This window comes from Mirounga angustirostris, unplaced genomic scaffold (assembly GCF_029215605.1).
Source record: "Mirounga angustirostris isolate CCGP_5_RB_7025 unplaced genomic scaffold, mMirAng1.0.hap1 SCAF_8, whole genome shotgun sequence".
Lineage (NCBI taxonomy): Eukaryota > Metazoa > Chordata > Mammalia > Carnivora > Phocidae > Mirounga > Mirounga angustirostris.
Genome location: NW_026991716.1, coordinates 144175653 through 144193436, shown reverse-complemented (window position 1 = coordinate 144193436; position 17784 = coordinate 144175653). Strand labels below are relative to the sequence as shown.

Genomic DNA, 17784 nt, shown 5'->3' with positions numbered 1-17784 from the left:
GCACACTGTTAAGGAAAACACCAAGACGACAGTTGAGTCACCAAGCAGCAGGAGAGCAAGTTAGTTAACCACGTAGAAGGCAACCACCCAACGCGGCTGAACACATTCAAAACCAAACCAAAGAATAAAATGACTTTTTACCCCCAAGTCTCCAAAAGACAATAAAGGCAATATAAGCATACACCCCCATCTCAAAAACCTCCCATCTTCAACTCCTGCACCTTGGCCCAACCTGGAGGATACTTGCTTGGCTGGTAGTAATGTCCAGTGCACGGACAGCACTTATCTATTCATGACAAATCAACATTTACCGGTATTATTTTCTTGTAAATGGAAAAAGAAATCCATTTCATTCAGCATGCTGACTGTGCTCAACTCATAATAATAATAATGAAAACTGAAAAAGACAGCATGACCTAGTAAACAGAACGTGGCTTTGGTGTGAGAAAGACCCTGGCCCAGCCTCCAGGCCCACCACCGACTGCTCACCCTGGCGCCAGCGGGAGCCGAGTGAAGGACAGACAGCTGTGGAACCACAAGCAGGGCTATCGGCTGGCAGCCCAGAGTACTCGGGAGGGACTCCTCACACACTGTGTTACGATGATGTCTTGTATGGGAGTCACGTGAAGGCAGGAACACCCCTCTTCACTTCTGTACTCACTGCTTTCCCTGAAGCAGCCGCTCAGTAAATGCTGAGTGCCACGAACGGAGGAAACGTGTTACGAGCATTAACCCGGTATTTGGTGAAAAGTACTAGAGAATTAATTTTTATCTATGGCCTGTTATTTTCCCACGCCTACAAAAACGTCTATATATTTTTTTAGCTGGGAAACTAAAAATATGAAATAAGCAGTCAAAATAGCAATTCTCACTAGAATGGAAGTTGCCAAGGTCAGCGGGTTTAATCTGTTCAGTTGGTGCTCCATCACAAAGGCCCAGGACGGGGAGGGTCTGACATCATAAGTATCAATAAATACTTGTCAAATAGATGAAGGACTGAATTCTCATCCTGTCTCTGCGACCCATCCAAACCACCTCTCCATTATTCATTTGAAAATTATTCTATGTCAGCTGCTATTATCAATTCTCTCTAGGCTAATATTCCTAAATCCTCAAAAAGTTAGATTTAGAGAAAACAATCATTAGTTTTTAGCATGTAATGCAAAATTTTAAAAAGCAGACCCAGTGCCCAAAGATCCTAAAAATTTGTTAAGTTCCGACACAACGGCTGGCCCTCAGGTGCTGTTACTGCCGCAGATGAGCAGCCCCCCGCGCTCACATACGCCACAGCCCACAGCAATACGGGGACATGTCTCCAAACCACAGTGAGAAAGTTTAAATGAATTTTTCAGCCGGAGAACTGAGGGACAAAGCAACACTAACATACTCCTCACAAACAGCGAATTAATCTAAAAAACTCCTCAAACATAATTAAGTATAAAAACTACCACCTGCAGCATATTGCCACTGATTATAAATTACAGACTATTAGTCAAACCAATACCATTTTTCCTGTATCGACAGATCCTACTTGTGCCATAAGATTGTAGGACCTCATCTACTCATTAGTTATCATCTCGCCAACAAAAATAAACGCTCATAAATCAAAGAAGAGAAGAACTTAATTCCTGTCCAAGCAACCACAGATGATCTACATTTTGGCTTCCAGTTTCTTCTGTACTTATTAACTGAGCTTTATCTAAAAGCATTTCTGGGGGCGCCTGGGTGGCTGGTGGCTCAGTCAGTTGATAGTCTGACTGATGAGTCGACTCAGGTCATGATCTCAGGGTCCTGGGATCGTGCCCCACATCAGGCTCCGTGCTCAGCGGGAGTCTGCTTGGGATTCTCTCTCCCTGCCCCTCACCCCCCACTCCCTCCCAAAATAAATAAGTAAGTCTTCAAAAAAATAAAAAGGAAAAGCAGTTCTGAGCAAGAGAGCTCAATGCTCTGTTCTTCACAGCATTTCATAATACAGGTTACATACTGCTATTTGAACCAAATGAACAAAAACGATGTCGCTTAGCTGAATGATAAAATGTCATATACATGTGTGGGTCTCACATCCATATGCTACATTGGGATACGTGAATAAAACACTTCTGTAGGAATGTCAACGTATTTCTCTACCTCATGGCTAACTTAGAACAACAGCTTTAGCTTAATTAAGAGAGCTCTAAAAAGAAGTATCTAACATGAAAATAAACTTAGTCTATTATGATTTTAAAACCGAACAAATCTCCTTCCTCTTACAGATGGGATTTCTTAGATGTACTGTTAAATTTAAAGATACCTTCTCAGACACTGTTCATACATTAAACAATAGTATGGTAAATATACACGCACACACTTGCTTCTATTAAATTTGCCCTCAGAGTACATTTCAGTTTGTCATTTTTTAGGTTAAGTATTTTATAGGTTATTTTTGGAAAAAAATTTTAAAAGTGGATCATTTAAACTTCTCCTTAAACTCTCCATATTCACTATTTTAAATTTTGTTTTTCAATATTCGTTTTTGTCCATGTGAACTCTATTTTTATGCATAAATATACATATCCTGTGACCTTAAGGTTCTGGTTCTTTTTAAATATAAGAACTTTTTTAAAAAAATAAATGGTCTAAAAAAGGGTTGTCAGCCAACAGAAAGGATACTTAAATAAAATTCATTAAAAGCATAAACATTTGAGGACAGAACAATGCATATTGATAGTATTTCTCACCTGGGCTTAGCTCTACTAGATAGGGCAGCTTCTCGGGCGGAAGCGCAGAGCCGTAGCCCGACCCCTCCGCTCTCTCCTTGCCCTTCACCAGCTTCCCATCGACATGTTTCTTAGTTTTCTTTGGGATATAGTCTGGTGGCCTCCTCTTCAACTGAAAGACTAAAACCCCTAGAACAGTGCACATTGTCAATCATCAAGCACACTCAAATCAGCATACGTGGCCAAATGATTCACCGTCAACTCTTCTAAGATTTACCAAGAAAATATAATTTAACATCTCCCAAGGAGTGATTGAGTGAAGGCTTAACCAATTTATACTTTTACTCAGTAGAGGAAGTATTAGTCACTTGTGTTCTGAAAAATTCTACTAGCAATTTCCAAAGATTATTTTAAATTAACAACTACCAAAGCACATTACATGCTTGAAAACAACACAGCATTAGTTTAAGAACAAATCAATGTTCATATTGGTAAGCAACCCTATGATCAATAAATACAATCACACACACACACCACATGCATACACAAATATATATATACATATATATTTTTAGTTGACCTGATTTTAACTCAACTGAATTAACTCAGAATTCAAAGCAATCTGAATTTATATTATAAAGAGGTAGACTAAGCAAATGTACACTTTAAACTACCAGTCTACATTACTGATACGATGAATGGGCAATCAATTTGTATGTCTTCATTACACAAAGGCCTCTACTCAAGGACACACAGCTTACAGTGTGAAACTGAAAGCAAGAAAACTAGATTTCATCAAAACACAGCTTTCAACCTTCACTGCTCTGAAATAATCAGGGGAAACTGAATGGTGAAAAGTCTGGATTTCTCATTTGAAATGACTAAATTCCTGGAGAATCTCTAAGGCTGCAGGTCACCGTCCCCGTCACAAGCGCTCAGGGTGGAGAGGACCCTGCCACTGACAGAGAACAGTGCTCTTGCACTGGCCGACACAGTGCGGAACCCCCGCCCTGCTCCTTCCAGACAAGGTTCTCCTCTTACGGCGGGACAGCCTGTTCCAGGTCTACACCCCAAACTCACACAAGCGGAGTGTGGCCCTCAGGACAACATCTGTCAAGTCTAGGAAGGAGCTAAAAAACTATACAGCAAACAGCCACACACACACACAAACACACACAACCAACAAATCCTGCCACACACGCTCCCCAGCATCCTCACAGTTAAACAACTAACATATCCGGCAGAAATTTAATGTATCATATAAGTAATTCTTTAACAAATATAATTACCCTTTACCTTTGTCACTTGGCCATTCCCTGAAGATTTGTAAAGGACACTCATCATCATCAAGGATAATTTCTTTAGCACCTTTTTCATCAGAATGCTGGGCTCCAGGAGGAAGCATAACCTGAAAGGGAAAAATAATTAACTGTGCTATACCTAAAAAGTAAAAAAACCAGAATTTATTGTAAATAAAGTCACAGTAAAATTAAAATGATCAAACACTACAGACAATTCTCCAACTAATCAACGAAAGTGAAGGACAACAGCTTCCAATAAAAAGCTTCACTGTTTTTATCTACCTCCCTCTCTGGCCCCCAAAAAGAATTAGTGGAGTAATTTTTGCTTGTTTGTTTTTTAACAAACTCTTATAGGGAAGGATGGTATGTAATGGTCAAACTGTGAGTAATTTCTGTAATTTTTAAGGAAAGATCTCTCCACTACTGCTCAGTCTCTGGTCCCTAATCCACTTTCCTTGCATCATCAAATAATTGTTTTTATAGTTTCATCTAATGTGAGGTCTCTCAGGATAACTGTCACCTAACAACGAAAAAGCATAGCATTCTTTTTCTTGTAGATAATCGGTCTTTATGATTAAATTTTAATAAGATCATTTAGCTATACCACAGGACTATTCATTCAACAAATGTTTTTAAGCATCTGTTTTAAAACACTACATTCAAAGACACTCTTAAAACTCATAATGCTGTATTAACTTTTATGTTTTTCTGATAGCCAAACAATTTTCTTAATCATCTGGGAAAGCCCCCAGTAATACAGAGGGAGAATCTAGGTGACAGTAGCCCAATAATCTCATGCACCTGCTGGACTTTTGCCCTTCCTTCATTCTACTTTAGTATTAAAGCAAACCAAAACATGATTATAGAAGATAGGAGAAGAAGCCAAGCCACTGGCATCTGAACATTATTTTCAACCTACGGTACTACAATGTTATCTCAATAAACCTTACCAACCAAATACATCATCATATTCATATACCAAATAGATGAGACTCTTGTATAGAACCCTGTAATTTCTTTCTACACTACATCAAATTACCTGAAAAAGAAAAATATATTATAATACACTGTCCCGCTAAAGTAATTAATCTTTTCTTGTACTGTTTTGTATTGAATTTAGTACCTTGGGCTTAGAACACACACAGCTCAAAACCTGACCTTCGTCCCTCTCCTGCCCCAGTTTTTGTCACGCACCCTGGTAGATCCCAGGCAGATCCCAGGCACTACTCAGAGCTCTCAGACTAAGCCATGAGTTCCACCTGTCGATGATCTCTTGAGCCTAAAAGGTTCGTTTCCCAGCATCCATGTCTAGCTCAACAACAGCTCCTCCAGCAAGCCTTCCCTGACCACCACACTCACTCCAGTGCTCCTTGTTTTGCGTGTCTCACTCCCGGCTTCTCTGTCCCCCTTTAGTGAAGTTCTTTCAGAGACAGTCCTTGCTTTTGTACCCCAACAGAGTAATGAACGAGTAAGAGGAACTTAAATATTTACTGAACAAATAGCTAAAATAACCACTGAATGAATATGGAAGCGCTACCTCTTACATAATTGATAAGATGGCAAACCAAGAGAACGAAGATTATCTAATTCAAGATTAAAACAATAGTCAACTCCTGATTTGTACTCCCTAAGTTTGTGAAGTAGAATTTGCAAGGACATCATAGAACAGAAAAAACCCAAAGAAGGAGACCCTCAAAAGAAAACATCAAATGACTTTAAAAAGGTCTGTCACTACAGCCCAAAGTAGGCTTTCGTAACTTCATGACCCCGATTAGGTGTCCTTTCACGTTTGAATTTCATCAGTAAAAGTATGGCAGAAATTAATGAAAGGGAAAAAACGATCAAGTTCATTACCACACAATGTATCAAATGCAACTTTGTATGGAACTGATGAGTATTATTTAATAGATTCACACACACTTACACAAAAACATTCCCTTGGCAAACAGCTGAGCAATCCCAAGTCTCGCACGCAAGGCTAGGCGCTGGTAACCAAGTTCCTGCCCTGGGTGCTCAAAGACTAGCAGGGGCGCAGCTGGAAGAGGGTCAGGTTTCCGCTCAGCCAAGCCGACCCTATATGCACACCACTGATTTACTGATTTTATTCTGACCAGAACACTTTTTACAGCCATGACTAACAAAAACCATAAGGAACATGCATCCAAATCCATCCTTCTCCACGGGCCCAATTACTCCAGAGGCACAAGTGTACTTCCCAGATATACAGTAATGCTCACTATGTTTTCCTCCTGAACAGAAAAGCAACGATCTCACCAGCATTACAAGAGGGTTCTCCTCTACTTCGTACTTAACCGCCAGGAGGAAAATGCACCAGAATGTCCTGTATCTGAAGTATTTCCCCTTCAGAGGCAATGCATGATTAACTTGATTACCTATTCTCCCAACCTCACCCCACGAATTCCACCCCCCCAAAGTAGGGTAGAATTTCAGTTCAGGATACTGTTTCTTTATCTATGAACCCTATTCGCCAGAAATCCAGTATAAAATATATCTTTGATTTCAGAAGCATCACTTTCCCTTCTAATTTATCAATACCATTTCTTACGCTCTTAGTGAGACCAAAGGAAATGAAAGAGCATATCAAAAAACAAACACTCGTGATCACCTATCTTTCCTCACCCCACAAAGAAATGAGCTTTGGGGTATTTTTTTTGAGGGTGGGGGTTCTAAATAATACAGGCTCACTATAAAAAACTGCAATATAGAAAAGCATAAGGAAGGAAAAAACCCATTGTGAGATGACTGTTTTTACAATCATGCGTTCAGTAATGATCTTTATGCGTCTATCTATCTCGCGTTAAGAGGGCTCACATCTGAATCACACGTGTATTTCAGAGTCTTCTTTTCTTCCCTCTTCCCTTCACATAGGTAACTGGTAAACTGCTGTGTATTTTTCCTAGGCATCTATCTTTCTCTACGGTCATGTATGCATAGACAAAAGACTTGTGTTGTTCCGTTTTACTTTATGGTAACTGTTTTTCCAAAACTGGGGTATTTTATGAAATGTATCTATCTCCAAGTCAACTGGTGCAGATTTAATTCATAATGTTTCATAGCAACAGGTATCCAATGGCATACACATTCCTTTAGTAATGGGTGTTTAGTTTGCGTCTTATTTATTGCTGTAACACAGAACTGAAAAAACATCCCCACAGAAACACACTCAGGAATTTACTGGCCATTTGTTTTAGACAGTATAACTAACATTTATCACCTCATTTATAAACAGTTTTCAGTCTCATACACGCTCTCCACCGTGCAGTGGGTGCTATGTAGGATGACCGCACAGAAAGACATCTTCCAGACTCTATCCTTCTTCATCACCCTCGGGATGACCTCCTGTGCTAGATCCTATTCGGGAAGTCTGTACCTTTCTATTCCTTGGCCCACTCCATTATTTTGCTGGAGGATGTCCTCCAGTACCTTTTTGAGAAAGGCTGAATGGGTGGTAAATTTTGCCTTGGGAGTTTTGAAATGTCTTTGTTCCACCCATCTACCACTCAACAGTTTGGATTGGAAATCATTTCACTCTGAATCAGAAAGCACTATGTCATGTCATGTATTCCAGACTCCATGGTTATGCTGAAATGACTGGCACCAATCTTGCCCACCCCCCTCCGCCAGATCCTTTATATGCAACTGGAATCTTTTTCTTTGGAATCATTATTCTCTTTTCTCTAGTTTTCTACATTTTCAAAATAATACACCTTGGTTTGGCTCTTTTTTGAAGTAACTGTACCATTACTCAGTGGGCCCTTTTTGAGCTAGAAACTCAAACCCTTCAGTTCTGGGAGACATTCTAGTACATTTCCTTGATAACTTCTCTCTCTCTCCATGTCCTCTTGCTTTCTCTCTCTGGCCCTCATTTAGCTAAGTGCTAGGTATTCTACAAGATGACCTTTCCGATATTTTCTCTTTTCTTTCTTTCTTTTTTTTTTTTAAAGATTTTATTTATTTGAGAGAGTGAGAGACAGCACAAGAGGGAAGAGGGTCAGAGGGAGAAGCAGACCCCCCGCTGAGCAGGGAGCCCGATGCGGGACTCGATCCCGGGACTCCAGGATCATGACCTGAGCCGAAGGCAGTTGCTTAACCAACTGAGCCACCCAGGCGCCCCTTTTTCTCTTTTCTTTCTGTTCTACACTTGGGCAGATATCTTGAACTTTATCTTCCACCCCTTCTACTGGCATTTTTTCCTATCCCTTACTGACTTCTATTTTAAATTTCCAAGGTCCCTTTCTCCAAGTGTCCCTCGTGACAGCACTGTGGTCTTATTCCACAGACACACCGTCTTCCTTCTCCCTGAGTCTCTCTTTTTGAAAACGTCCACCTGCTTTCTGCCTTGTCGCATCCATGAAGTAAGACCAGGTTCTTTTACCTATTTGTGTTGGTCTGTCTTTCATTTTAAAGGTGTTTCAAATGTCTGTTGATGCTTGGCCATCAGTTCACATTCGACAGTGAGGCAAAAGAAAGTTCAAGGTGAGAGGCAAGGATTATTGTCGGGAGCCCTCTGAGTAAGGTTACCGGATTGAGCTTCCACAGGTCAGTTTCCATATAGATCTCTGTCCCTTGGCGGGAGGGTGCCTTCTGGGAGAAATCCTCAAATCTTCTGGCTGTCAGTGTCCTGGGAAGCGCTTCTACTTCACCCTCCCATCTTCAGTAAAGACCCTTGCCATACCCTGCTACTCCTGTTACCCTTAAATGCAAGGCTTCCTCCCCTGTCACCTCCATCACAGCCTTCAGATGGAGAGATGACACAGTAGCGGGGATGGGGAAGAGAATATGGTGGAGCCTGCCACTTCTTAGGAAAACTTTCAACCCAATTTGATTTTAGCCCAACTTCAATGTTGTTGAAGCATGTGCTACAGCCCCTCGTTCCTGAGTCTGCTGGGGATTGTGATGTGGACACTCGGCCAGTTTCTTCCTGCTAGGTTCTCTCTGCAGGTTTCCTTGGGCCCAACAAGTGGGATACCAGTCATTTACTCCTCCAGAATTTCATTCACAACTCTGCTCTTTTGCCATCTCTTCTTTCATTCTCTTTGTTCTTGTGCATTTATACAGATTTTATTTCTTTATTGTCATTTTAATGGGGAAAAAAATCTGTTTTCTTTTCAGCTAAAACCTGAGCTATATTCATAAAATTGTAGATCTACCAAATAGTTTTTCTAATTGAATAAAACTTCTTAGCTTTTCAGCAAAAAGAAAAAATTCATAAAACGCAACAAGCCCTTTTATTTAATTCCATCTATAGCTAACAAAAGAGGTCTAAGACCTCTACACTGAACACTACAAAATACTGCTGGGGCTCAAAGACCACATCAACAAAGAGGCACCCTGTGTTCGCAGCCTGGCAAACTGGACACTTCGAGGGTGGACGTCTCTCTGACTCATCTGCAGAACCCATGCCAACCCAGTCACAATTCCAGCACCTTCTGTGTACAAACTGACAAGCTGATTCTGAAATTTTTTCAGAAACACAAATTGACCTAGAATAACAGAAACAATTTTTAAAATCAAAAACATAAACAACAAAATTGGGACTTACTTTACACAGTAAAACTTTAAGACTTACTATAAAACCTAAAGTAATCAATACAGCTTAATGCTCAGAAAAAGATACAAGACATACAGATTAACAGAACAGATTCCTGAAATCGAACCACATATATATATATGGTCAACTGATTTTCAACAAAGATGTCAAAGCACTCATTGGGAGAAAAGAAAGCCTTTTTAACAAATGGTGCTGGATCAACTGGGTATCTGCATGGAAAAAAATGAACATCTACCCTGATCTTACACCGTACACAAATTAACTTGAAACGGAATATACAGACCTAAGTGTAAGAACTGAAACTATAAAACTTCTATAAGACAAAAGAGGAGGGGCACCTGGGTGTCTCATTTAAGCATCCAACTTCTGCTCAGATCATGACCCGGGGTCCTGGGAGGGAGCTGCTCAACAGGCACCCTGCTTCTCCCTCTCCCTCTGCCCCTCCCCTCTGCTCCTGCTCGCTCTCTCTCAAATAAATAAAATCTTTAAAAAATAATATTAAGACAGAGGAGGAAAGTATGTGGAACCTCAGAAGAGACACATTCTTTTATAGAACACAAAGGAATGCTAAAAACAAAAAAGTTGACTTCCACAAAAATAAAACAAAATTTGTTCTCTAAAGGGCATCATTTAAAAAATGAAAAGGCAGGGGCGCCTGGGTGGCTCGGTTGGTTAAGCGACTGCCTTCGGCTCAGGTCATGATCCTGGAGTCCCTGGATCGAGTCCCACATTGGGCTCCCTGCTCGGCAGGGTGCCTGCTTCTCCCTCTGACCCTCCCCCCTCTCATGTGCTCTCTGTCTCTCTCATTCTCTCTGTCTCAAATAAATAAATAAAATCTTTAAAAAAAAAAAAAAAAAACGAAAAGGCAAACCAAGTCACAGACGAGGAAAAAATATACACAACATATGTATCATACAAAGGACTTGATATATCTCTCTCAACAGGGAAATTTAAAAAAGTTTTTTTTAAAGATTTTATTTATTTGAGAGAGAGCGAGCATGAGCAGGGAGCAGGGGCAGGAGAAGAGGGAGAAGCAGCCCTCCCACTGAGCAGGGAGCCCGATGGGGGGCTGGATCCCAGGATCCCGGGATCACGACCTGAGCCGAAGGCAGACACTTAACGACTGAGCCACCCAGGAGCCCCTAAAAATGTTTTCCACAACGAGATACCACTATAACCTATCAAAACGGCTGGTATTTAAAATAACTGACCACATCAAATATGGCGCTCTCACAAACTTCTGATGCAGATGGAACATGATATAATCACTTTGGAATACAGTTTCAAAGTTTCTTCAGTTGCACAAACACTTTACTCGAGGAAAAACGTCTGTCTGTGAGAAGACCTGCACACATATGCTCACAGTAGCTTTATTCTAACAGCCCAAAACTGGTAACAACCCAAATGTCCATCAATAGGTAAGGAGATGAATAAATTTGGAAATATCCATATAATGAAATACCACTCACAGCAACAAAAAGGACAAGCATGGATACATGCAAGCACACTTGAAATTGTTACGCTGAGTACAAGAAAGCAAGCAACAAGAGTACACGCTATATAAGGCTCCTTACATAAAAATTCTACAAAATCTAAGTACTTTATAGTGACAGAAAGCAAACCAGTGGCTGCCTGGGCAAGGGGGAGGAGGAAGGGACGCATCACACAGAGGCACACGGAGACTTCTGCAGGTGACGAGGTGTCCCTTGGGCTGGTGCACCAGCCCTAGCAAGGCCGCAGAGGTAAGTACATGCAGTTTACCGCACTGCAACCATTCCTCCGTAATCCTGGGGGGAGGGGGGGCCTGACATGAGGAACCACACTGTTTTATGATTTAGTTATCGATTGCTAAGATGAGGAAAGGAAGACATCTCTTGTCAAACCCCAGTGCCAATGCGATTTGACAGGGAAATCCTGGTAATGAAGAAGCCAGCACACACTTCAGGGTTAAGAATTGTCCAGGTAGTCTGTCTCAGAAGAGAAAACCTGCTTGATTTTACTTAATGCGACCGCTCAGTTCTGAGGAAGAAGAGCTCACTGTCCTTGTGAGAACTGGGTGAAAGATACACGGTCTTTTATCTGCAAGAAATGACGGGGATGATGACTAAATGTAGACACCAAGTGCTAGTTAGAACAGCAAACTGGAGTTTTTATTTGGAAGCTGAATCTTCATGATGTATCTTAGTAAAACCATTAGAAAAACACTTGAAAAATATTAAGTTATCTATATATGCAAAACAGGAACTAAAGAGATATATATATAATGTTATATATATATGTTGTCATATATATAAATGTTAATAGGGGTTACCCTTTGGTATTAGAATTATGGGTGATTTTTATTTTCTTCAAGTCACCTTTTTATACTTTTTTACTTTATATTTATTTATTACTTTTGTAATGGAAAGGACAATGTTCGTTTTTTATACATATTTAAGACAAGGTTTCCATTTATTACATTTTAAATGGTACCATGGGAAGAAAATTACCCTACATTTAACTTGATTTAAAGAATATCTTTCTGCTTAAATGTGAAGTTGTAGCATGTGTAATACTGGTAAGTTCTGATTTGATAGTTACTTACCCGGGCAATGCAGTAATCCTTAGGATTTTCTTTTTCCAGACCATATTTCTCTAAAGCTTCAGCCACAGCAAAGTCTGCAGGATCTGTGGTAGACAGCAGGATTGTCTTGTAGGGAATATTTGGTTTTAAACTATCTGCATAAATTCTCAATGTTCCACCTGAAAAAAAACATTTTGACACCTCTGAGCACTACTTTATTTTATTCCAGTAACAAAGATAGCTAACAACTATGATCACTTTAAAAAAGGGCACCTAAGTTCCAGTTGCAAGGAGTACAAAGATGGAATCTGTGTAATACTTCTACATTCATGTCCTGTTAGACAACATTCACCTACAGACACTTGTTGATCTACCAACACTTTGCTACAGAGAATAATCCTGTTGACAAAGACATTTCCTGTCCTCTCTTCAAGCCCAAGTAGTTTTTATAATGATGAGCTGATTCTCACTATGGGTAAAGGATGAGAAAAGGAAGAAACTCCACAGTGTTTTGACAGCGCTGCCTGTCAACATGTTTAACCACATACAAACTCACACGGACATGTTCCAATGCTGAGGACACAGCGATGAACAGGTCAGTGTCCCTGCCTGTAAAGAGCTTACAGAGTAGCTGTGGGGCGCAGGAGGAAAAGACTAACGAGAAAACAAACAAATCAGATAGTGGTCATGTTGTGGAAAACACAAGCAGGGTTGTAAGAAAGAAAATGACCAGGAGCTTAGGAAGCTCCTGGGACTGTAAAGCCTTCCGTGAAGATGAACACCTGCCACGAGCCCTGAGGGACACGCAGCAGCCTCATGGCCACCTCAAGAGCTTCCTGGGCAGAGCGACAAGCAGGTGCTAAGGCCTACAGCCGGCATGGGTCTGGCTGGGCTCACCGGCCAGAGATGAACCCCAGGTGAAAAGAGGGAAACGCAGTGAGACTGGCCGAGGCCAGACCACGATCGTGAGAGTCTGGATTTGACTCTAGGTAAAGTGGGAGCCACTGGGAGGCTTTGGCTCTGTGCGTGCGCACACGCAAAAAAAAAGCGAACCCATGCCTGTGTGTGTAGGGAGCACGCACAATACCCCTCATGCTCTTGAAGAGGCCCCGGCTTCTAGGTAAAAAACAGCTGCAGTCGGGGACGACAGCCCAAGCAGGGAGGCCAGTTTTTTGTTTTTTTTTTTTTAAAGATTTTATTTATTTATTTGAGACAGAGAGAATGAGAGACAGAGAGCACGAGAGGGAAGAGGATCAGAGGGAGAAGCAGACTCCCCGCCGAGCAGGGGGCCCGATGCGGGGCTCGATCCCGGGACTCCAGGATCGTGACCTGAGCCGAAGGCAGTCGCCCAACCGACTGAGCCCCCCAGGCACCCCGGGAGGCCAGTTTTGAAACACATATCCCACTCTACCAAATGCATTCCCTTCTGATTTAATACACTCTACTTCCAGATGCATATTTGAATTAATTTATAAGAAAAACATGTATAAGAGAATGAGCAGAAAACAATTTTGTAGACTGAGGTAACATGTCTGTGTGCTTTAGACAACCAAAGAGCAAACCAGACCACCTGTTTTGAAAGCTGATGAGATGGCTACAAAAAATGCAAATGGTGAGAAGTTTAATTTTTCTGGAAAACTCTGCATCTGCTAAAAGCCAAGACAAGTACTTTACAATCCCGAAGTTACAGATCATAGAGGATGAAAGACTATTTGGTCTGAAAAAATTTAAGGTCAGGTTTTACCAGAAAATCATGTAAAAAGTCAGTATGGTTCCTACAGATCACATAATTTTATTTATTGTTTTTTTGATAACATGATTTTAAGCAGCACTTCTTCTAAAGGACACATGATGAGGTAGCTGTAGATTCATATTCACTGGCCAAATCAACTTAGTTACTGGATGGAATGACTTTTAGCAACCATCTGAATGCTTTAGAATATCTAAAACTTGACTTGGTTTTAGTATAATGAGTGTGGAGTCCAATTCAAAAGGTTTTCAGTTGATGAGCCTAACACCACAGTATCCTCCTCGTAGAGATACATACCACCCAATTTGCTAGAGGAGAAGAGAAGAGCAGCTAACAATTTAAAATCCCTACCACGGACTGAAATTGATTTGTATGAATCTACGCTTCAGCTCTGAGGATGAGCAGGACCGCTACCCCGCTCTGAAGAGGGGCACACCGAGGCCTGCAGTTCTCCAGGACCCCAACTACGGGATTCCTGTCACCGTGCTCTGCCTCTCCCAAAACGGTTCCTAGAAAAGCCTCACACTGCTGCCAACGATGTCTCAGTAAGAAATCCACGGCCACAGCTATGGCAAAACATAGCACCACAAACCCATTAACTGACATACACAGGGCATTTCGGGGCCAACCACACTTTGAGGATCACAAAGTGTATATGCCCAAGTGTTAAGAAGGTTTTACAAAGTCCAGGGTCCAAGCTTCTTACAAGCTAGGGGTCTGATCGGCTGTGTAGTGAGTCAGCTCATGAGAATTTAGGGAGCCAATCCTCAGGCTAACCAGACAGGAAAATAATAGACCGAGCTGTCAGTCTCAGAAACCTTACCAACATGTGACCACGTCCCCCGTATTTTCTACCAATGAAACAGCCAAACTAGTAACTATAACAGGTTATGAAAATATATTTTCTAAGTCATTTATTAAAGACAAACAAAATAGCTAAACTTAATATATTTGACGTCCTTAATATTAACCACAAACAGCTATTTTGCTAATAATATTTAGTTTTTTAGGGTTTCCTGGGAGTCTATACAGAAAAAGGTTCCTTCTGCTCCCAACTATCTCTTTAACCTCTACTTCTTGGAAGTTCTGCTAGTTTTCCTCCTAATTCTTTGGAGGTTTTTTTTCCCCCCTTGTCCTTGCCTACTCCTCTTAACAGTGGCCTTCCCTTAAATTCTATTACCTGTATACTTTCTACCAAAAAGAATCTCACCCATGCCCAGTGTTGCTGTCTGGCAACCACAGATTACTCCCAAATCTCTCTCTCCATGTGACACTGCTGAGCAGAACCTGGTCTCAAGCCACTCAACCACCAGCTCAGAACACCCCCCGGATCACACCAGCAGCTCCACGAAACCTGTCTTCCACTCCCAAATATTCTCTCACTGCAATCCGTCAACATGCATCTGGCTGGAAACAGGTGTTACAGTCTGCACCAGGCTTCAGTACACGGCTTCTGTCTGACCAGCCGCTCCCAGCAGCTGTGCTCAGAAACCCATCCCTCATGTGGGGAGCACGCACTCATTTCCAACCACAGTTCCCTCAGATCCATCCTCTATTCTGCTCCCACAGTAACCACTCCAGACCTGAAGCTTAGGCTAATTAAAACCCTTCTGAATCCCCACCTTAAAACTCTTCAGCAGCTCATTAACAGATCATATCCAATTTTTCCATCCAATTTTCCCAAATTTTCCCAATAAATATGGTTCACTGTGGGCACAGCCTGAAGTGACATGCAGTTTCCTGTAACAATACATATAAATGTTACATCCTAATCCACATTAAAAGCATATTTCCTCTAAAAATATTTTATTAAGTTACTTACAAAAATAAATGGATCCTCTCAGCTAGCTATGTTTATCATGACTCACACGTCCCTGAGCATACATGAATATTCCTCAAGGAATCACTGAGGAAAGGATCATTTTGATCATGTCAAACTCCTTCCTATGAGAATCCCTCAAGGTCTGTCAAGCGAAGGGTCAGCATTGTTAGGCATCTCTGAGCATTCCTCTTGTTCTTTCAAAGATTTTATTACCTTTCTTCTTCTTCATCTTTGTATTTTCTTTCCCTCTTCTTCATTTTTTTTTCCCTTGGTGCATATATTTCTAAGTTATTTCGAATATTTCATCAAACAAGACAGCATATATAGAAACAGACCATCACCTGGATCTCAGAGGTAACCTGTTACATTAATTATGGAACTAATAAGTAGCCCACTCTCCTAGCTGCTTCGAATCACTAACACTATACCTCCCACGAACACGTAACTAAGACTCAGAAGGGCGCTGAGGATCAAAGTAAACATATGATGGAGCCAGCTTCCATCAGGGCTAGCGGCCGTGGGTAATGCTACACTGAGTGCCCTATATGTGTCAGTTCCGAAGACATGGACTCACCAGCAGGTTCTGTCAAGTGAGCATATCCTATCAGAACCATGGTCCACAGACAACTTCATGAATGGAGAGGAGAGAGACTTACTAAGGAGAGCGAAGAACGCTGTTCGCATGAATGTAATATGAGTGTCAACACAGCCCCCCTTGCCGGATCTGACCTGCTGCCACATAGACATATTGGATTATAGTTACAAACGTGATCTGGGTAGGGGTTAAAACCCTTTGACTCAGGCTTGGACTCAAGAGGAGGGGTCCACAGTTAGAGAAACGCTGGCAGTCCCAACATTCAAAACCCTAAACCGAGTAAGCAAGCTAACAGGTGTAGAGGACGCAACACGACACGAGCAGTTCTCAGGCCACGAGCATAAGGCTAGGAAGGACTGCAGAGCGGGTGGGTCCTGTGAGTCCAGACATTCGTAGAAAAGGCTGGATCAGTGATACAGTCCTCTCATACAAGGCTTCTTTTTGAAACTCAAAATGATTTATGCTATCATTTTTTAACAAGCAAAACTTAAAGTTTCTAACAAATATTTTCTTTGCTGAATATAATTATAGGTTAACTACAAGTAAAAGTTTTATGTCAAATAGCTAAATAGCTAAAAGTACACAAGTTCAATTTATAGCTAAAACAATAAAGTCATTTGTTTTAACTCTCTTTATAATCTGTATTCCCTCAGAAACACAGAGTAATCTCTAGTGTATGCCAGTAACTGGAGAAGACAAGGTGGGGGAAAAGTGTACCCAGCACGCTGCCATTTAATTAAAGGGGCTGACAGGGACAAAAGCTGAACTTCTCTACGTATACCTTGTTTTGCAGATTTGACTTGGGAACTATTACAGTACATTAAATTTTTAAGAAGCAAACCTCTAAAATCAAAAGCAAAATAAAACAAACCTAAGTATAAATCAATATGAGCATATAACTACATAGACAGTAATCAATTCTGTGATTTCAAAACACAGTAATTTGACAGTACATCCTTATATATACTCACAGACAAGTCTCCCAAAAAGCTTAAAATTTTTTTAGTATCATATTGTTTGTTAATAATAGCATTATTTTTTTCATATTACTATTTATCATAGGGAAAAGCAAATAATTATGTTATTGGTGTTAGGTGAGAAGAGTAAGAGAAAAGATACGCAGATTTTCTGAAATCCAAGTAGTAAAAAAAAAAAAAAAGGGATTAAAAGTATTTCCAGCTCTGTCCACTAAATAGGATTAAAAGCAAACACTAGCCAGTAAGGAGGAGCACTCTTAGCAATCAAATACTTATCCCACTAAAAAGAACAAGGACTCCTTGAAGAAACAGCAGCTTCCTAGCCTGGGGCAAGAAATGCACTAGGTGAGCCTAGATGTCCTGTCACACAGGAAGATGCGCCAAGGCCACTGGGGCCATGCGAAAGCCTGAGGCACCAGGTGGAAGAGATCCTCACTGTCTCAAAGACAGTTCAAGAGTCAGAAGGACAGTAACTGCAACAGATGGAAAAATACTGAGAAGTTTTAAC

At 41.0% G+C, this 17784-nt stretch overlaps 1 protein-coding gene across 17 annotated transcripts in view; it reads right to left on the bottom strand.

The window, feature by feature from the left end:
* Positions 1-17784, bottom strand: part of AFDN (afadin, adherens junction formation factor) — a 138569-nt gene that overhangs the window by 73785 nt on the left and 47000 nt on the right. For all 17 annotated transcript variants that reach the window (XM_064598369.1, XM_064598367.1, XM_064598364.1 and 14 more), the window contains exons 6-8: positions 12154-12311; positions 3993-4104; positions 2718-2885 (exon numbers count right to left, since the gene is read on the bottom strand). In XM_064598369.1, the coding sequence (XP_064454439.1) occupies positions 2718-2885; positions 3993-4104; positions 12154-12311 (438 nt within the window). The remainder of the gene's footprint in view (positions 1-2717; positions 2886-3992; positions 4105-12153; positions 12312-17784) is intronic.